This window comes from Trematomus bernacchii, unplaced genomic scaffold, assembly GCF_902827165.1.
Source record: "Trematomus bernacchii unplaced genomic scaffold, fTreBer1.1, whole genome shotgun sequence".
Classification (NCBI taxonomy): domain Eukaryota; kingdom Metazoa; phylum Chordata; class Actinopteri; order Perciformes; family Nototheniidae; genus Trematomus; species Trematomus bernacchii.
In genome coordinates, this window is record NW_022987607.1 from 182569 (window position 1) to 204975 (window position 22407).

Sequence of the window (22407 nt, forward strand, 5' to 3'; positions counted from 1 at the left end):
GCATGACTTAAAACTGTAAGAAAAACGCAAAAACGGTGGTGATCCTTCACTGAAGTAAAAGGAAGGCATTCACAATGTTACTTAAGAAAAAGTACAAAATAATTGGCATCATTATATCCTTACTTACCAATACTCAAAGTACTTGCTATTCAAAACATGATATGATATAAATAAAGGCTTTGCATGAACCCTAACCATCTTTACAGAAAGCCTTTTGCTCAGAGCTCAGAGTGTGAGTCCTCTCACTGCGTCCTCACACTCCCTTTCCTCTTCTAACAGACTCCTTCTAACTTTGTGTCATCAACGTCTTCATCAGTGAGATTGAATTTAGCGGAGGCGATACGTCACAGTGTCTTTGAGGACAAATGGACGATCTTTACGGACACCTGGACGCACGGCGATGTGACAGCGTTTCTTTTAGAGAGGTGGATGAGATCAAATGAAGCTCAGATGTGTGATCCGTGAGGAAGGGGGAGAGGGGGGGGGGGGTCTCAGGACTTCACTCAGATTAAACACCAGATGAAAGAGGACACGAGTCGCCCACCCAGAGCAACATGTGTAGCAGACAAAAGCAATCAATCACGTCCCCTCCAATAAGATTACATCAATCAATACGCTCTCTTATGAGTGATTGGATTTTGTCGGCTTCCAAAGTGCAAGAGGGGGGGGGGGGGGGGAGGAGGAGGAGGGGGGAGGGGGAGGAGGAGGAGAGGAGGAGGAAGGGGGGGGGGGGGGTGTTTTACTCAATTTTCCCGATGATTAAAGCAGGGCCAAATTGCTTTGATAACATCAAGGACCTTGCTGTGTCGGGGGCGTTAGGGCAGCGCTGAGCAGATAGGAATCAGAGGAGAGAGACTAAGGAACAACACTGAAGTACCGAGACCCCCCACCGGGCGTCCAGACTCTCTCTGTTCTCCACCAGATGGAGAAATCTGACTTTCATACATCAATCATGAGCCAGAAGAGGTCCCACCCTCTTCATTTTGGCTCTCAAAGTGCCCCATATTCATGCATTTCACTGATTCATTTAATAACTTATGGCAATGTGGGATTATTTTCAATATTTTGAAGCCTTGTGTGAAGATTCAGCGTCTTTTAAAAGAGCCGTTGCTGCTAAAACTGGACTTTAATGGATCAAACATGAGCCAGAAGAGATTGAAGTACCGAAACCCCCCACTGAGCGTCCAGACACTCTCCGTCCTGCACGAGATGGAGACATCTGACTTGTATACATTACCCTATTGACCCGAATATAAGACGACCCTCTTATTAAAGACTCATTTTTGAAGACCAAATCTTGTGTTTATAAAGAAAATAATTATATTTGAAAATAATTATAACGCCGGCTTTCAGCTGGTAACGGGCATTCCTTCATTACGTTTTTCACAGTCACGTATTCAAACACCCTCCCGTCAACCTTTCCGGACGGTGAGATGCTTTTCTCGGACTGTTTACATTTGAAAGGCGGTCTTTTTGGGGTCTCCATCTTCTAACGTTACTCTCAGAAACACCACATGTCTTTGCTGCTCGACAGATGTTTGATGACTTCGTTGATCTCCATTATCTTAAAATTGGCATCGTAACTTCGCCTCTCGTTTATTAACTCGCCTACTTTTGATCCACTGTGTTGGAGTTGGTCTCTCTCTCTCTCTCTCTCTCTCTCTCTCTCTCTCCTCTCTCTCTCTCTCTCTCTTCTCTCTCTCTCTCTCTCTCGTCTCTCTTCTCTCTCCTCTCTCTCTATATCTACAATCTCTCTCTCTCCTGTTGTACTGTTACTTTAAGACGTTGTACTTTTGTATTGTGCTTGTAGTTGTTGTGCAAAGTGCGTGAGTTGTAGTAAAGGATAATCTTAAGAAGCTTTTATTATATTATTATATATTACAAAATCAGTTGTTTGTTAATACCCTGCAGCTTCAGAGTGAACGTTTGAAGGATAAATGATCCTGAAGCATCTGCTCTCTCTGGGCAGTTCACCAACGCTGGCTGGAGACTGACAACATGGATGTTTTCTAAATGGATTCAGAGATGATGGACAATTTGGCCCGAAGATCTGGGCAAACTGTCCAAAAATGCACTTGTTTCTAACCATAAAGCGGCTTTAATAGATGCTTTTATAACAAACTATATCGCCTCTATAGATCTATATAGGGAGTTTAAGCAAATTGTTTTGAACATATACTGTTTTGGTTTCCTCTCACCACTCTCATAGTGTTTTCAGTTGTAGCAGGCGGCTGTTTTTTTTGTTGTAAAAAGCTCAGAAAACCCCATTTGTACTTCATTAGACGGCCCGAGATAGAGATATTTAGCATTTAAAGGCACATGTTGCCCGGGGAGACCAACAACGAGCAAAAAAGGGGTCTAACAGTCTTAATATGGATGCTAATGCTGCTCCGTTACTACTGTGTGTGTTCAAAGTTAAGCTTAACAGTTTGCAGTGTTAACTTTAAAGGTGATTATATGTCGTGGTTACACCTTTGGATCCCCCAAGTGGCCACAAAGGGTATGGCAGATTAGTTTTTTTTTAAATATCTCGACGTCTACTGGATGAGGTGCCGTGAAACTTTGCTCAGATATTCATAGTCGATAGAGGAGGAAGATAATTTGCTTTGGAGGTGCTGTGATTTATATTCTAGCAACACCAGCAGGACAATTCTTTCTTATCACATGACTTTCTCAACATCGACTTGATGTTTTAGCGCGGCCTCATCTGTGATGTCGACAACACATCCTACTCTGAAACAGAGACCGTTCTTTTTGGACTTGTTTGCAGTGTCTTCATCACTATTCATATCTACAGCCAATGTGATTATGATTCAGTTTTCTACAAGGATCGTTTACTGTTGGTGTGCAGCACAGGGTATGAAGTTGTAGCTCAGTGCAATACGGATAAGAAAGAACGTGACGAAGTGAAACCGAACAACAGCTTGGATTTGCATCAGGAGGATTATAAACAGAGGGAACGCATAAAGAAAACTGCTAAATTGTCGAGCAGATAAAATGTTTGCCATTTTTTAACATAAACCATTTGAGGAAATCAGGGAAACATTGTCAACTTTGACGTGTGGTCCACCTCTTCTAATCGCATGGTATTAAGAGCACAAGTTCTTCATCTAGCCTTTGCATTTCACACTCAAAGTATGCATTTCTTTGATGCATTTAAATAAATATATATAGCATCGTGCAGCCTCTGTGTGAATGTGTCTGAATGAGAAGCTCAACTTTGCTAAAGTTATCCCACCTTTCATGGACAAATGAAGATTAAAAACCACATTAACACACACACACACACACACACACACACACACACACACACACACACACACACACACACACACACATCAGTGGGCCGTGCTTTAATTCAAAGATCCCCCCCAAAGATACACAGCGCACATTAAACAAGGCTTCATTAAGGTGGAGTAATTAAGGAGGCAGGCGTCACATCCTGCCAAATAACGAGACCTCCTGTAAATCTGGAAGGTCTTCAAGAGTCTCCTGCAGAGTTCACACACACACTCACATACACACACAGAGACGAACACACTCACAGACACTCACAGACACTCACACACACACACACTCACACACACAGAGACGAACACAGAGACAAACACACACACAGAGACGAACACACTCACACACACGTACTCACACACGCACACACAGAGACAAACACACTCATACACTCAGGTAATTTGTCTTCAATTCACTAGGTGGCCAGAGGGCACTTAAAGTGTGTGTGTGTGTGTGTGTGTGTGTGTGTGTGTGTGTGTGTGTGTGTGTGTGTGTGTGTGTGTGTGTGTGTGTGTGTGTGTGTGTGTGTGTGTGTGTGTGTGTGTGTGTGTGTGTGTGTGTGTGTGTGTGTGTGTGTGTGTGTGTGTGTGTGTGTGTTGTGTGTGTGTGTGTGTGTGTGTGTGTGTGTGTGTGTGTGTGTGTGTGTGTGTGTGTGTGTGTGTGTGTGTGTGTGTGTGGCAGCTGTTATCTTATGGCTCTCCGTCTCATAAGAAGCCAATTAACTGATCCAATTAAGCTTCTCCTCTGATCTGAGTGAGTCTGATGTAAACACTGACAGTGAAGCGTTGTAACCTTTGACCCTTCCTGTACTCTAGTGCCCGAGGCTAGCTTCTCTAACTTTATGCTAATTAAAGTTTGACTGGTCTGAGTCCAAATGAAGAGAGGAAGTTTATTTATATCAAACATTTCAGCCAGAAATCCAAAAAGGTTTTCAAAAACATAAATGCAACAGAAACACTGATTTAAAAACCTTTATTAAAAAGCAAACAGATGAAACACTAAAACAAGTGAAAATATATTTAACAAGAGGCAGCTGCAAACTGTAAAGTCTCTAGTCTTGATTTGACAGAAGTGAGAGGATATCTCTTCTCTTCTACACTTTGTGTCTCATGTCGGGGCTTTAGCCGTCGTTCCCAGAGATGAGCTAACAAGTCCTTTGCGGAGATGATGGTGGACAGACAGGAAAGCACTGGTTGGTCTAACGCAATGTATTGTGTGTCAAATGTTTTCCTTAGACTAAGTTCAACTTTGACGTCTCCTTAATAAGAACGTTTGTTGGAAACCGTCCCACTGTCGCTTTCCTATTGACTGTATTGCCATTATGGTTCAAATAAATATATATAGTTTACTTTTGTTCTCTTAACCAGGGGTCTGCAACCTATTTGACCAAAAGAGCCATGTTGCCCCCTTTTCCACCAATTGTTTTTGTCTGGAGCTGCAAAACATATTTGATAGCTTGATAGCTTATAAAGTTGTATTTATTGTGATATCAGACAAAAACTACAGTTATTTTGCATTTATTATTTATTACATTATAAAACTGTTAACCTCTAATAAGAAACAAAGAACTCTTATAAGGAGAATAACAAAAATACACAGGCATACTTTAAAATAAATCAACACAGCACTTGGGGAGTCCTCTGCACATTTGAAGAAAAACAAATACAATTAAAATGGGCCCACTTTGAAATAAATAAGACATGTAGCTGCACCCTAAAAAGAGTTAACTGATTGAATTATGATGAAGATCGTCAGCTGTCTTCCTCTTCGTGTTGTTCCTCCAATACGTAAAGGCTGCAGCACCTTTGATAACTTCTCTCTACATATCAAACATCCCGGTAAGCCAGCATCGTCTGCTGTGAAAGCAGATAACTCTAACCACGCAGAATTAAACCCTCTGTGTTCCTCCAATACTTTTCCTTTCTTTGATTTATCCATAGTTTGCTCATCGAGCCGGGGGTCAGGTTATTCGCCTGCAGGAAAAGGCGCTGGCGCGGGACCGTAGCAGGATATGACGCATATTTGAGTTGACCTAATTAAAACCGTTTTGTTTTGTATTTATGTGTCACAGTATCACCTCAAAATACAAGATACGAAACATTTTCAACCGTGCAACAAAATATAAATAGTCCTACAAATACTTTTATTTAAAGTGGACCTATCATGCTATATTATAATAATATAGTATTGGACCATACCTATATAAGGCATATTTATACTTTTTTTTTTTTCAAAATACCAAACAGATCATGCATTTTAGCCATGCCTCATTTTGCTCAATTTGACCATTTCTAGCTCTGTTTTAGCAAGGGCAGATTCAGTGAGAACAGCACCCTCTAGAGGCCTGGCATATGTACTACAGCGTCTCCAGCGCTTTCGAACGGCAATGGCCGTGGCTGTCTCCTCCTGATTGGTGGAGTTGGCCCAATAGCCGTAGCGCCACCGTCCTGACGTCAGGACAGTGTTCAAATCTGGATCAGTTTTTATCAGATCCGTTGCAGCCCCTTTTTTAGAGATTTGGGTATGGAGGAAAATAGAGAGGGTTGTGTTTTCTGACACTTGGTGAGTTCCCTGGAACACCGGGGACACATATTCATGTATAAAAGACGTACACAAGTGCATTTTGCATGATAGGTCCCCTTTAAATTCCTTCTTATTTTTGTCTAAGCTCAAGGGAGCCAGAGCAGAGGGCTCTCGAGCCGCGGGTTGCCGACCCCTGGCTTAAACATACATTCGCTATGTATTGCTTGTTCTATGCAATATGTATTGTTGCTGGAACTTTTTACACTTGTTATACCTTAAACTTTGTAAACTACTGTAACATCATTCTTTATAGCATTTTTGGGACATTTAAATGCTGTACAGCCTTCCTTTTTTTTATTTGAAAAAGCATAATAGGCACCATCACATTGTGTCCTTGTATTTAAGGAGAACACGATGTTTGTAGCTTCTGATTTTAAATTGGTTTCTGCCAGAGAACGCAGTTACAGTACATGTCAAATATCTAAAGAAAAAAGCAATCATTTTTCCACCAAATGCATTTTCAACCTCGTATGACCTTTGTATGTGTTAAAACATACTCACTACATCTCTAAATCAATAGAGGTTAATGAACATGTTTCATTCCCCCAAATATTTACCCACAGACATTATCCTCAAGATGCAAATGTTTCCTAAGATGAAGAACATATTTCAGGATGACCCCCAACAATCTGTTCAGACAGGAAGTGATGGCATCACTTCCTGTCTGAACGCCAGCCTCGATTTTCTCCATATTGAAAACGTCGGCATCGAACCACCTCATTCCTCTCAGGAAACAAATCCAGCAGAAAACTGGAGGACGAGGAGCTGAGATCCAACTCAATAAATCATCCGAGACAGAATCCTGGAGACAGAGGGAGAGTTATGATATTCATCCTGATGCAAAGACAACAAAACAACAAAACAACAAAACACATCACACAAGAAAACAACACAATCATGAATAACTCATTTTAGCGACTGAGAAATGCAGCTGGAAAACTGTTTCTCAACAACTGCTCTTTGTTAATTAATTTGTATTTTTAATTATTGATATATATATATGAAAATTATGTAACGTTTAAATATTGAAAAAAATTAAATAATCGGCATTATATAATATTCATATACGCTTTACAAAACAGCTATTAACCAATAAATATAATAAATAACAACCGAAGTAGAGGACGGTGCAGACAGGATGCATTTCACCTTTTCTCCGTCTTTATTTTTTCCCATGGTTCACTATTTCATTATATGGAACAAAAAGGAAAGTTCTGTCTTTATTCCAACGCAGGATATTCAACGCCAGCAGCAGCTCTTCATATTCCTACATCCCTTTATTCTGCAGAATAATCACGTTCCCTTTCCTCCTTTTTATAAACTCGTCCTCAGCGATAGAGAAGCAGCTGAAAGTCAATACAGCACCGACGCATTAAAGCTGCCGACACTTTACTCATCTCTGCCCTTCAACACACACACACACACACACACACACACACACACACTCCACAATTAGAGCCAATGAAGTCCTAATCAATGAGGGAGATTCACATTGTCCAATGAGAATCAGATAACAGATCACGGGGTCAAACGGGACGAAAACCCTCTGAAACAGCTGAGAGGGATGCAGAGGGTAACATAGGTCTATAACAGAGGAGAGGAAGACATGTTCAGATATATCTTGGGAGCTGTGCTTCAGATCTACTTCACATGTGTTGGGAGTTCATCTGGAGACTACATTTGGTGACATTTGGACATGTTTATATGTAACACAGGGACCTTCAGTTTGTGCATTTAAATAAATATACAGAACTTGAAAAGGACTACTAACAGGCCGCTGCAAACTTATATTTCTATCTGGTTTAACTGTTTATCGGTTACGTTTAGGTTGAATTGCCAAGTGTGTGTTTTCCTCTCAACGACTGACAACATTTCTCCTGAATTTCAAATAAAAATGTTGTCATTTATAAACATTTCTTTGTTTTCAGATGCAAATAAACCACGTTCACATAGATTTTTGTAACACCAACATGCTGATGTAATGTGTGTGTGTGTGTGTGTGTTCTTCAGGTGTGACCAGTGTCGGCTCTGCTATCACTTCGGGTGTTTGGACCCCCCCCTGAAGAAATCCCCCAAACAGACGGGGTACGGCTGGATCTGCCAGGACTGTGACACTTCTTCCTCCAAGGTCAGTGTGTGTGTGTGTGTGTGTGTGTGTGTTTGTGTTGTAGTCAAGTCACCAATTCTCGAGTCCCCACTCTTCGAGTCATCATGTTTTAATGGTGGATATATTTGTTTAAATGTAGCCGTTGGTTTGGTTCTTATCAATCAATAGTTTGTATTTTCTGCATTGCTGTTCTTCTGTCTCTGCTCTGAAGCACTTTGGGCTGCAATTCTGCTTCAAAATCCACAGAAACTGAAAATCCCACTGACCTAACTAAACCATCGGTACTGAATGACTTATCTTATTAGGAATGGGTCGTAAACATAAATAAATGATAGTAATCATTCTTGGGGATCAAAGTCAACTTTTATAATCATTTCTTTATATGCATTGTTGTTGAGAACATCTTTGAAATGATTTTAACAGTGGAAGGGCATAGTGTAACTCTCAGTGTGAAACAGTGAACTGTTGCATGCCTGGCCTTCAGGAGAAAAGAGAAAATGGATAGACAACGTAGTTAGAAAGAGAAGTGGCCAGTTTAGTTTGATGTATTACAGTGAGTGTTAATTGTTGACTGTGGACAACCAGCAAAAAACTGATGTTTCCAACGGCACCTGAACGCCCCGTTCATCTTTTCTCCGTGATCAATAATAGTCCGGAGTGTGTGTGTGTGTGTGTGTGTGTGTGTGTGTGTGTGTGTGTGTGTGTGTGTGTGTGTGTGTGTGTGTGTGTGTGTGTGTGTTGTGTGTGTGTGTGTGTGTGTGTGTGTGTGTGTTGTGTGTGTGTTGTGTGTGTGTGTGTGGTGTGTGTGTGTGTGTGTGTGTGTGTGTGTGTGTGTGTGTGTGTGTGTGTGTGTGTGTGTGTGTGTGTGTGTGTGTGTGTGTGTGTGTGTGTGTAAAAGATCTGACAATAGCAAATGCTTTGTATTCATTATACAATAAGACAGTAAACTAGCTGTCCTTTGAAAAGAAAATAGATCCTTAAAAGCAGGATTTAATTGTCATGGAAATAAAAACTGACCCTCCACAAAGTATTTCATTTGTCCTGTTTTGGTTCAGCATGTTTTTATGAAATCACATTGCATTAAAGGAGTGATTCGGCCGCCTCTGGACTAAATGAAGAGACGTGTTCTCCTCTCAGAGTCCTGATAGTTTGTATCTGCTCTGATGGATGCAGCAGAGGAGGAAACGCTGAATCACAGGAACAAAACCTTCAATTATCAGGAAGGTTAGAGCTGTCTTTAAATGTTAAGTGGTCCCCGTGTAAACATCTGTACCAATCAAAGAGGTTTTCAGAGGCACTAATGGTGAGCTTCCTCAAATGTGAGTGCATTGTATGTTTGAAATGACTTACAGGGCTTACATCACTTTGGCATGTTTTCATAGGAATCAGGCACATGTGAATAAAACACGCTACAGGAGAGTGAACACAGGGATTTAAGCCTTTGCAGACCATTTACATGCACTAACACCTAGAGAACACGCATACAGGGCATACAAAACGTTGCCATATGTTTCATAAGAATCAGGCAGGATTTAAACCTGATATGAGTCCAGGAAACATGTTCCAGTATCAGAACCTGAACATCTGTCTCCTTACATCCATGAATTTTAGATGTAGGGTTCAATCCACTGGGACTCTACTTCTAATGAACCTCAGAAACTCGCTCGGACCTCTTCATGAACTCACATCCTTCCTCTTAGTTTCTGCTTCAGACTGGAAACCAGTACGTTTACACAGTCTGCGAGCTGACATCTCTTTAGGTTCCAGTCCACACTCCATTGGTCCAGACTGGGACTGGGACTTGTGGTCTTTTCTGTTCCAAGTAAAACTGAGTTTCTTTCGCCCCAAAAAACGAGCAAAGCTTCAGGAATGTCCTCGTCTTAGATTGTCTCGAGTTGTGTGTTTAGACGATAGACGTAAAAACGATGGTTAGGGTTAAGTCAAATCCCAATACTGATGATCAGTCCATATTCAGTGTGTGATTCCTATCTGCAACCTGATCCCCTCTTCCTCGTCTTCCTCCCTGATCCCCTCTTCCTCGTCTCATCAGAAACACTTTACTCACGTGTTCTTCTTGTTGCTGTCGACCTTTAGCAGTGAAGACAAACCCCCCCTCCTCGTTCTGCCTCCTCGAACACTTTTCATTCCCCCCGGAGTTCCTTGTCCCTCTGAAGTGTCTCTTCCTCCCCCGCCTGCCTCCCACTTGTTAACATCAAACTGGAGACCCTCTCCCCCCCGGCTCTCCCCCCCCCCCAGCAGCAACATGTCTCTCCTGACAGCAGAACAACGTTTGCTGAGACCAATCTCTGTGAACGCTTTCCTGCAGCGTTCAGAAGCAAAGTGTTCAAACATCTTCTCTCCAGTCTGTTCAGCTGGAGAGAAGTTCAAAGATGCTGTACAGGGTGGGGAGTTCCTGATTCATTCAATCAAAGTACTGATTAATGTGGATATCAATACAGGCAGTTAGCATTATCCAATCATGTTGAATCAGCTATCTATAAACTTTGTGATAAGCTCGAAAATAAACAAAAACAATTAAAGAAGATTTCAAGTCCTTCAAGTGTAGGACTCCAACACAGTCCCCCATCTCGAGGAAAACCCTTTTTAAATAATGATTATTACATTTTATTCAGCTGAGGCTTCTTTCCAAAGAAACTGCACGATACAGAGAGAAGCAAACACATTCAGAACATTTCTCTACTTCCTGTTAGACATAAAAACAAATTGAATGGGACTCTGGGGAATATTTGTGAAGTTAAATACGGGTCTTTTCACTGACTGTAATTCTGCAGAAGAGTGTGTGAGAGACATACTGCCTCTGGAGGGAACACTGGGATTTTAGCCCCTGCAGACCATTTACATGCACTAAAACCTAGAGAACACGCTACAGGAGATGGGAACATGGGGATTTTAACCCCTGCAGACCATTTACATGCACTAAAACCTATAGAACACGCTACAGGAGATGGGAACATAGGGATTTTAACCCCTGCAGACCATTTACATGCACTAAAACCTATAGAACACGCTACAGGAGATGGGAACATGGGGATTTTAACCCCTGCAGACCATTTACATGCACTAAAACCTATAGAACACGCTACAGGAGATGGGAACATAGGGATTTTAACCCCTGCAGACCATTTACATGCACTAAAACCTATAGAACACGCTACAGGAGATGGGAACATAGGGATTTTAACCCCTGCAGACCATTTACATGCACTAAAACCTATAGAACACGCTACAGGAGAAAGAAAACAGGGATTTTAACCTTTGCAGACCATTTACATGCACTGAAACTTTTAGAACACACTACAGGAGAGGGAACAGCACATACAGCATGAATAGGGACTCTTTAAATATTACTTAGAGGAGCCTGGGATTCAAGATGTCTGTGCCAAAACGACGCTATAGTACATATGACAATAAACCTTTACAATATCAAATCTGAATCGTCCATTGAAGTTTAACATAACTCCTTAAAGCATGATTTAAACATCCCCTCTGAGTTCCTCTGTATATGTAACAGGCGTGTTTGAGCATCATGACACGTGTTGCTCTCATGTTTGCAGGTCTTGCTTTTTTCGAGGCGTTCAGAGTTTGACATTTCTGATCATCGGGGCGTTCAGACCTTTCTCTGCGAGCCTCTGAGAGAGAGAGGAGATAATTGACTGCACTGAGGGCGTCTAAAAGCACTCTGAGATGAGAGCTGTATTTAAGAAACTTTTATTATCTGCTTTCAAATGCCAAGTCATGCTCCGCTTCTGCCTTCAGGGGGGCGGCGTCTCTGAAATGCCAGCATTAAGTGCAGAAAATATAACAGAATATCACCTGATGGCTGGGACTCAGCTGCACGGAGAGTGATTACAATATATATATTTATTAGTGAGAGTTCTCCCCTCAGCTCAGCTCTTATCTGAGAGGAAGGGGAGCCATGCTGACCTCCGTTTATTTTAACGTCTGTTGAACATGAGACTCTTCTGTATCGGAGTCTCAAAGGTCACAGTAAACGCTGGAAGAAGAAGTACTCTGATCTTGTACTTGTATATACCGCAGTGTAGAAGTACTGTGTTACATAGAGTACAGATGTGCAATACAAGAAAGTATAATTTAAATAAAAGGAAATATTTAAACAAGCATTTTGAGTTGAAGTAGATGTGTGTACGTTACAGTAAATACAGTGGTGTATTGATACAGGTTGTATTGATTGATTACTGGATTACAGAGGGTTTAAGCTTCTACAGGTGAATACATCCAGGTACACTCAGAGACTTCTTTACTTTAGCTGTGTCTCCAAACCAAAGTGAATATCAGATTATATTCCTGATAAAGGAACTCCTATTCTTCTGTTCGGTCAGACAGTCTGAGGTCCAGATTAATACAAGTATTTCTCGATGCTTCGTCTCTGATTCTCTGGTGTTTCTGTACCAGAGTCTTCAGTAAACTCTTCACCACAGCTCTGTGTTTCAGAGACTTCAGTAAACTCTTCATCACAGCTCTGTGTTTCAGAGTCTTCAGTAGACTCTTCATCACAGCTCTGTGTCTCAGAGTCTTCAGTAAACTCTTCATCACAGCTCTGTGTCTCAGAGTCTTCAGTAAACTCTTCATCACAGCTCTGTGTTTCTGCAGCGCTCAGATAAACCCGGGGCGTTTCTTCCGGCCCTCTGAATCGATTTGAGCGTTAAAGAGTCCGTTGTGTTGACGCCTCAGCCTTTAATTCAGAGCTTTATTTACAGCAGCACATCTGGATCTGAGACGTTGTGTTCAAAGTCTCCGCAGAGTGTGGGAGTTTCTGCTTTCCACTCATCAAAAGGAAAGGAAACTGTTGACAAAACATCCGTTAAACTCAAATTCTCCTCACTTCCCTCTGCAGCCCACTCTCTGTGCCTTCAAAGTTACTTCATGACCTAAAGCAGTGGCGGAAAGAAGACTTGTGTACTTTAATATAAGTACTTATACCACGCTGTACTCTGTTACAAGTGAAAGTCAAAACACTCAGCTCTGTTTCTGTATTCTCAGTTTATTGAAGGTGTTTTCTCTGCTGTCTTTTTATTAGCATGTTTTATTAGCGTCACTGTTGACGGTTCATCGGAGGAAGATTTCCAGGCGGCGCCATCAATCAGATTCGGCGTCACCTGACCTGTGAACGACTAAAATTAAATTACGCTAATGAACGTGATGAAGCTTCACACTCTGCTGCCTCACTGTGTCCTGAACATTACAGAGAAACAGGCCTCATTACTCATCAGATGCTCAGAGGGACCGTCTGTCTCTCTGTGGACAAATGTAACACAATATAACATTTTATTCTCTTAACGAGGTATTTTCATCACTAGGGACATCGCTCCTATTGGCTAGCGCTCCAACACATTGTATGTGAGGGGCGGGACATCTTTAAGCGGTTGACCAATCACAACAGAGCAGGTTCTGCAGGTCTCCCTTGAAAAAGAGATCATTGATCTCAATGGGATTTCACCTGGATAAATAAAGGTTTTGAATTGAATTGAATTGAGAGCCGGCCAGCTAACCAATCAGAGCAGACTGGGCTCTGGTTTCAGACAGAGGGTGAAAAGAGGACAATAAAGAGCTTTTTGAACATTAAAGCATGAAGACATGTCCTAATGATGATAATAAGGACATGTGTAAGTTCTCTTTTGGTATTTACATGTCTTTGAAACAAGTTTTACAATATTTCTTCCAACTATATTCCTCTAAACCAGGGGGGTCAAACTCAAATACACAGTGGGCCAAAATTAAAAAATGGGTACTAGTCGAGGGCCGGACTGGTTCAATGTTTATTGCAAAACTTATTGAAATGAACTTATTGCACATATTAAACCTGGAACTAACAAAGCTTAAATGATTGCCTATAAAAACAACATGAAACATTAAATAATCAGTTGCATTCATTTCTTATGGCTCTATTTGCAGCTTTTCCAGAGTCATTTCTTATGATTACATTTCTCCACAGGCCAACAACAGCTTCAACAAAACTATTTCCCTCAAAGAGAAAACCTGCTCTGTTGTCGTGAGAGAAAAAGTGCAGAAGGAAACATCCATGTAAACTCAGTGTGCTGCTCTGTGATGCTAGTTCAGATACTTGGCATCTCATCTTGGGTGCAAGTTCATCAATGTTTGGGGTCAGGCTCTGAGCGGAGGAAACCCTCAGGATGGAGTGAAGGTGCAATATACCGGCGGGCCAGATCTAATAGTAATTCAAAATTATCCTGCGGGCCGAAATTAAATCCACCAAGGGCCTGATTTGGCCCCCGGGCCTTGAGTTTGACACCCCTGATCTAAACTGTGTCTGTATGTTCCATTATAAGAAACCTGATTCTGATCACAGCCAGATTGTATTTTGAGGTATCTTTCATTACCAGTTTCCTTCAGTATTGTTCGTGCGTTTTCAGAATAAAATAATCAATAAGTAGAATTCATTTCTTTGATCTGAGTCGACTCTCATGCACTCGTCCTCTCGCTGCTGTTTTGAACACGCTGAAGTTTAATGTGATTTAATTCTTAAAAAGTCTCTCCTTAAACGGTTGGCTAATTTTAGTAGATTTTTAGTTGATTTTTTTGTTCATTTTTAGTAGATGTTTTGAACATTAGAGCATGGAGACATGTCCTAATTTCTCATGTTCTTATAATACTTACATTTGGTATATTAACATGTCTTTGAAACAAGCTTTTAGTATATGTCTTCCTTGTGATAGCCTCGTCCCGTCTGGTTTCTCGAACACACTGAAGTTGAAACAATTTATTGTGATTTAATGCGAGCAGCGGCTAAACTCTGAGGGTCGGACGCTAGAGAGCAAATCGATTGTGAGGAGGCCCTTCATCACTTTAACAAGGAGCCGAAGACCCTCGCAGGGGCCAATTTGTGGATAAACAGGGGAGTGTGTGATGGTCCCTTTGGCCCCGGAGATCCATTCTCTCTTTATAATGATCCCGTGAGCGACTCTGCGGACCCTCGCTCTGTTTTATGGCCGTAAACGGTGAAGCTGACACGGTTTTTTTTATCGCTCTTCGTTAAGAAATAAGAAAAGAATCCCAGAAGTCCCGTTTCCCGCTGCGTGGGCAGGAAGGGACGAATGATTAATATACAGAATACACTTTATTTTACATTTCTGCTTGTGAACTCTTAATAAAGGGGTCATTTCTGGGTTAGGGGTCTTCATAAAGATGGACCAATGAGTGTAGGAGGAGCAGTAATAGACAGGAAGAAACTGATATATGTGTATACTTTATTTCCTTCTCCTTAATGATCAGGGAATGAAAGTGAAATCAACCCGACAACAACATTTTGATTTCTGCTTGACGGTAACTTTCTTACTGTTTAATGATCTGAATGATATGATTTTATTTTGACTTTTTTCAAACTGTTCAACCTGAAATACACAAATAGCATCATCGAATTCATACTTTAATTATTCAGACTTCTGGAAGAAAAAAAGAATCTGAAAAAATATCAAATGTAGTTTTTTCGGAAATTATCAGAATTCTGAAATCCATTCTGAAATGAAATTCAGATTTCAGAAAAATTATATATATTTGTCTGAAATCTCAGAATTATGACTTTATTATTAGAAATCTGTATTCTGCAAATTAAAAAAAAGAATCAGAAAATCTCAGAATAATATATTATTTTCCTGAACATCTCTCCGAGCCCTCAGCCGGTTCACGAGGCTCTGCTTCATCCTAAAAGCTCCGGATGGAGAACAGGAAGCTCTATACCCTCCTCTTCCTCTTCTTCTTCCTCTTCTTCCTCATCTTCTTCTTCTGTGGTTTTCTGCTGCTTGTGAATTTTACCTCTGATTAAATCACGCGTCGCCCGTCACGCCTCACAAACATGGAAATACGTTTCTGAGAGCGAGACGTTACAGAACGCCCTTCATCATAAAGGGAATGGGAACTGCAAATATGCTCAGTCATGAAATGTAATTGTGCTCTCTGTGGCGACGTGTGTGTGTGTGTGTGTGTGTGTGTGTGTGTGTGTGTGTGTGTGTGTGTGTGTGTGTGTGTGTGTGTGTGTGTGTGTGTGTGTGTGTGTGTGTGTGTGTGTGTGTGTGTGTGTGTGTGTGTGGTGTGTGTGTGTGTGTGTGTGTGTGTGTGTGTGTGTGTGTGTGTGTGTGTGTGTGGGTGGGTGGGTGTGTGTGGGTGGGTGGGTGGGGTGTGGGGGTGGGTGGTGTGTGTGGGTGGTGGGTGGGTGGGTGGGTGTAGAGGTGGTGCAGTGTAGCGCGTAACGTAGCGCCTGCACAGGCTAATGAAGCTGCTGTTTATGACCCTCTGCTACCTCTGTCATCTACACACACACGCACACACAGCAGTATGTGCTTCTACCAAATGTATTATCATCCTTAAAAGATAAACTGTATTAATATGTATATTTTTTAGGAAAATTGGGATTATTTTTATGTTTTCATCAAATTATTTAAACAAAATATGCAGTTTTTGAAATAATAATAACATTTTAAATACATTCTGTAAAGGCTTTAAAAAAATAAAACAGTTAAAGGTGGGGTAGGTAATTTTGGAGAAACCAGCTCGAGATCGCTAGAATTTGAAAATACACAGCCGGAGAAAATCTCCCACTTCCTTACAGAGCCTCTCCTCCAACACACACGAACGCGCACATGACCAATGAGGGCACAAGATAAGTTTGTGCACAGATGGAAGGCTGACAGGCAGGTAGGCCATCCAGTTATTTTAGCCGGGCCGGCTTAAAATGCTTTTCATTACTGCAGAATAATTTGCCTAATTTAAATATGTGTAGAATTTGTTCTTATTTTCGTTCTATTTTCAATTTGTTTATATTTTGTAATTCATTATATATTTCTGCCGTGGCTTATGTGTTAAAGAATAAATCCCTAAAAAGTAGCTTTTTATTTTTTCATGAGTAAAGAGTCCCAGTATTTAATTTAGGGATTCATTTTAATTATTATTTAAGCCTATTTTAATCTTTTATGTGCATTTAAATGGACTTACAGGTCTTTAAACAGATTTCTATAACCCAAATGTGGTTCACTGTGAGTTTAAATCCACTGTTTATTCCCTTCATTTACATGAAACCCTGAAAACTGTAGAGTTGATCAGATATCTGTGCAGTTGCATCATCTGAGAGCTCAGTGTGAGACTCAGAATGAATACAGAGAAAGTGGAAAACACTCGATAAGAGGAATCCGTCACACTCGCTAACGGCTAATTATTTGACGAATGCGAAAGCTTGATAAAGGAGGAAAAAGCGGTGTGTGTGTGTGTGTGTGTGTGTGTGTGTGGTGTGTGTGTGTGTGTGTGTGTGTGTGTGTGTGTGTGTGTGTGTGTGTGTGTGTGTGTGTGTGTGTGTGTGTGTGTGTGTGTGTGTGTGTGTGTGTGTGTGTGTGTGTGTGTGTGTGTGTGTGTGTGTGTGTGTGTGTGTGTGTGTGTGTGTGTGTGTGTGTGTGTGTGTGTTGTACGCAGCAGGACATAAAGCTGGACCCTTCGTCTTTGTTCCCACCCTCGTCTTCATCACATGACAGCTCTGCTCTGCCCTTTAAAAAACGCACAACCCCCTCCTCTAATGTAAAAAAAATGAAAGTGGCATTTCATTATCATACATGTAGAGCCTGAGGAAGAGCAGCAGTGAAAACAAACCCTCCTCTTCCTCTGGGGGTTGATGGAGATATTTATCCCACAATGCCACTGCAGGCCCGTCACTCTGAACGAAACAAACGCCACACATTTAAAACACGCTGCAGGTTTTGAACTCCTCAAAGCACAGATATTAGCCAAAAGGAGTAATAGTTATGGCTCTGTTTTTGATCTAAAAGCAGGATCTGGATGTGATGTGATGGATTTATCACAAATCAAAAAGGTTTAAAATCATTGAGCACCTCATTGTCTTAGTTAAAAGCTGCTTAAAGATATTAAGAATATATCAGTTTCACTCTAATATAGTAGAGATGGTTCATTTATTTAACAACATCTTCCACTATACGCTGTTTTGGCTATCATATCTTTACTGGTGATTACCAACGCCGTTACGCTATGGATCTATAGAGCCGTTCAGCATCGTTTAAGCTTGTTTTTTAGGGTTTCTGGATATGCAAAATGTACTGTAGTGCCGCAAAACATCCAGAATAAACACACTGACAAACTAACTGGTGGCCATAGTGAAGTTATCAGTGTGGGTTGAGACCAAACGGAGCTAAAAGAGAGAGTATAGCGGTCTAAATTGACACCAAAACTACTCCAAAATCTGTCTATAGGATGTTTGTATACATTTGCGTACGCAGTTAATCAATGGGGAATGTCTTAAAGGTGGGGTAGGTAAGTTTGAGAAACCGGCTCGAGATACACTTGTTGTTATCTTCCATGGAATGCTCTTAACATCCTGATAGCAATGAATATCTTAAGTGCTTTGACAAAAAATCCATAACAAAATGTCATCTGTGGAAGCTGTAGTACTGTAAAAAGTACGACCAATCATCTGAGCCGGCCCGGCTAAAATAACTGGATGGCCTACCTGCCTGTCAGCCTTCCATCTGTGCACTAACTTATCTCGTGCCCTCATTGGTCATGTGCGCGTTCGTGTGTGTTGGAGGAGGGGCTCTGTAAGGAAGGGGCAGATTTTTTCCGGCTGTGTATTTTCAAATTCTAGGGCACTCGAGCTGGTTTCTCCAAAATGACCTACCCCACCTTTAATATCTTTCTCAAGAGTTGGTACAGACCAAAACCAGAGCCAGTATTGGTCCACACCATATCTGAATTTATAAACGCATAAAACGTCAGATTATGTCGTGTTTGAGGCTCATTTTGATACCCAAAAGTGGCCAGGAAGTCAGTAAACCCATTGGGAATATCTTTATATCTTTCTCAAGAGTTGGTACAGACCAAAACCAGAGCTAAAAGATAGTGAGTTTTGGTCTAAGCTGACACCAAAGTGACTCTAAAATCTGTCTGTGTGAAGTGTAAATATGTAATAGTTTGCTGATGCATTTCCTAGATTGTAAAGGCGGTAATATGTTGTATTTGCAGCCTATTCTGATGCCCCAAAGTGGAGATGAAGTCAGTGAATCCACAGGGAAGTCATTATCAGATAAGGAGTCTTTCTCAAGAGTTGGTGGAGACCAAAACCAGAGCTAAGAGAGAGTGAGTTTTGGTCTAAGTTGACACCAAAGTGACTCTAAAATCTGTTGTAGGATGTTGATATACATCATGGTTTGCTTACGCAGTTAATCCATTGTGAATATCTTTATATCTTTCTCAAGAGTTGTCAAAGACCAAAACTAGAGCTCAAAGAGACAGAATGTTGGTCTAAATTAAGACAAAATCAACCCTTAAACCTGTCTCTGTAGGACGTGTAAAAATGCAATAGATTTGCTGACGCATGTCCCAGGTGTTATAATGCCATAAGCGTCAGAATGTGTTGTGTTTGCAGCTCTTCACTGATGCTCTTAAGTGGCAGGGAAGTCAGCAAATGCATCTTTTAAATATCGTTCCAAAAGTTTTCTAATTGCTGCCCCGGATATTTCAGAGCAGATTGAAAATGCCACGCAGTGACGGACCGCTCTCTAACAGTCACTTCCTCCCCAAACAACTCTTAAGATGCTCCACTCTGACACCAACATGACTAACAGCTCGCACACTTTAAAGAGTGCTGCAGGCAATTTCTGCAGACTCACACCATCAGGCTGACTGTAAGGACAGATGAATGAGGAGGGGGAGGCAATCTGAGGCTGGAGAATAACTCCAGAGAAACAAGGATGAAGATGAAGGGGATCTGAAGGAGGCTGCGGTCAAATAGAGTAAAACCTGTATATCAGTATGTAGAGTCTCTACTTTAAAGAGTCCTCTCCTGCTGATGTTCAGGTGTATATCAGTATTTAGTGTCTCTACTTTAAAGAGTCCTCTCCTGCTGATGTTCAGGTGTATATCAGTATGTAGTGTCTCTACTTTAAAGAGTCCTCTCCTGCTGATGTTCAGGTGTATATCAGTATTTAGTGTCTCTACTTTAAAGAGTCCTCTCCTGATGATGTTCAGGTGTATATCAGTATGTAGTGTCTCTACTTTAAAGAGTCCTCTCCTGTTGATGTTCAGGTGTATATCAGTATGTAGTGTCTCTACTTTAAAGAGTCCTCTCCTGCTGATGTTCAGGTGTATATCAGTATGTAGTGTCTCTACTTTAAAGAGTCCTCTCCTGTTGATGTTCAGGTGTATATCAGTATGTAGTGTCTCTACTTTAAAGAGTCCTCTCCTGCTGATGTTCAGGTGTATATCAGTATTTAGTGTCTCTACTTTAAAGAGTCCTCTCCTGCTGATGTTCAGGTGTATATCAGTATGCAGTGTCTCTACTTTAAAGAGTCCTCCCCTGCTGATGTTCAGGTGTATATCAGTATGTCGTGTCTCTACTTTAAAGAGTCCTCTCCTGCTGATGTTCAGGTGTTTATCAGTATGTAGTGTCTCTACTTTAAAGAGTCCTCTCCTGCTGATATTCAGGTGTATATCAGTATGTAGTGTCTCTACTTTAAAGAGTCCTCTCCTGCTGATGTTCAGGTGTATATCAGTATGTAGTGTCTCTACTTTAAAGAGTCCTCTCCTGCTGATGGTCAGGTGTACATCAGTATGTAGTGTCTCTGCTTTAAAGAGTCCTCTCCTGAACCATGCTCAGTATATATCAGTATGTAGTGTCTCTACTTTAAAGAGTCCTCTCCTGAACCATGCTCAGTATATATAAAGGTGTCACTCGGCTCTCCAGGGCCTCTGCACTAAATCCCCTCCCAGTTTTTATGAGATAGTTAGCATGCGGCCCCCCCCCCCCCTCTCTTGTTTCCCATTTAAGCGCTGACTTGCCCTCCGATAACGGATGGCGCCACAAGTAATTGGAAAATTGGCAGGCTTGTCAGGGAGATTTGGTGGATGGCAGGAGAGCAACCGGAGCTGGGGTTCACGAGGTGTCGCCTCTCACAGATTTATACCTGGCCAAGTATCCAGAGTTCAGGAAAAAGTGGAGAGGGTTTCCATCAGCTCTGGAGACAAGGTTCCTGTTCCTCTGCAGATAAAATACGAGCCGTCCTGGACGTTAACCCTAACCCTAATTTACTGCTTCTGCACGAGCCCTAACAAGAGTTCAGTGATTTACACACACTCTCAGACAGGAAGTGCATCTTACGGCTCGCTTTAAACTTCCCTCTGCATTATCAAACGCTGGTTCACATGATAGGCTCACGTGTGTTTGTTATTTATATACACACTCAGACAGGAAGCGCATCTTCAGTTAGGACTGGTTTTAAACTCCCTTTTAAACTCAAATTAACACAATTAACAATTAACTAGCTTCTTAAAGATTTATATTTTTGACAGAATTTAGAATAATACCAACAATAATAATGCTTTTTATTTATATCGGCGCCTTTCAAGGCTCTCACAGTCGCCGTGCATACACAAAACAAAACACCATCAGAACAACAAGACAATAAAACCAATAAGAGCAGAGGATGGGTCATGTGATCAGGGCGGATTGTTTTTTTATTTAATTTTATGAGAAAGTATGAGATGTGTGCTTACAGTCTATCAGCATATTTAGTTTCCCCTATGTCAACACATATAATAATAAAACAATGGATTTACAAGTACCAAATTAAGATCAATACAAAAAGTACCTCCCTACCTACCTCCCTACCTCCCTCCCTACCTCCCTACCTACCTCCCTACCTACCTACCTACCCTCCCTCCCTACCTACCTACCTACCTACCTACCTACCTACCTACCTACCTACCTACCTACCTACCTACCTACCTCCCTACCTCCCTACCTACCTCCCTACCTCCCTACCTCCCTACCTACCTACCTACCTACCTACCTACCTACCTACCTACCTACCTACCTACCTACCTACCTACCTACCTACCTACCTACCTACCTACCTCCCTACCTCCCTACCTACCTACCTACCTACCTACCTCCCTCCCTACCTACCTACCTACCTACCTACCTACCTACCTACCTACCTACCTACCTACCTACCTACCTACCTACCTACCTACCTACCTACCTACCTACCTACCTACCTACCTACCTACCTACCTACCTACCTCCCTACCTACCTACCTACCTACCCTACCTACCTACCTACCTACCTACCTACCTACCTACCTACCTACCTACCTACCTACCTACCTACCTACCTACCTACCTACCTACCTACCTACCTACCTACCTACCTACCTACCTACCTACCTACCTACCTACCTACCTACCTACCTACCTACCTACCTACCTACCTACCTACCTACCCTCCCTCCCTACCTACCTACCTACCTACCTACCTACCTACCTACCTACCTACCTACCTACCTACCTACCTATCTATCTTCACCCTTCATTTTATGGATTTTTAAGTATTGTATTCTAACTGTATTTGTGTCATTGTGTTTTGGACCCATTC

General features: G+C 41.5%; 1 protein-coding gene across 2 annotated transcripts in view; it reads left to right on the forward strand.

Moving 5' to 3' along the window:
• The window catches only part of phf14 (PHD finger protein 14), a 90599-nt gene that overhangs the window by 62829 nt on the left and 5363 nt on the right, over window positions 1-22407 (forward strand). For both annotated transcript variants that reach the window (XM_034131100.1, XM_034131101.1), the window contains exon 17: window positions 7885-8002. In XM_034131100.1, coding sequence (XP_033986991.1) covers window positions 7885-8002 — 118 coding nt within the window. The remainder of the gene's footprint in view (window positions 1-7884; window positions 8003-22407) is intronic.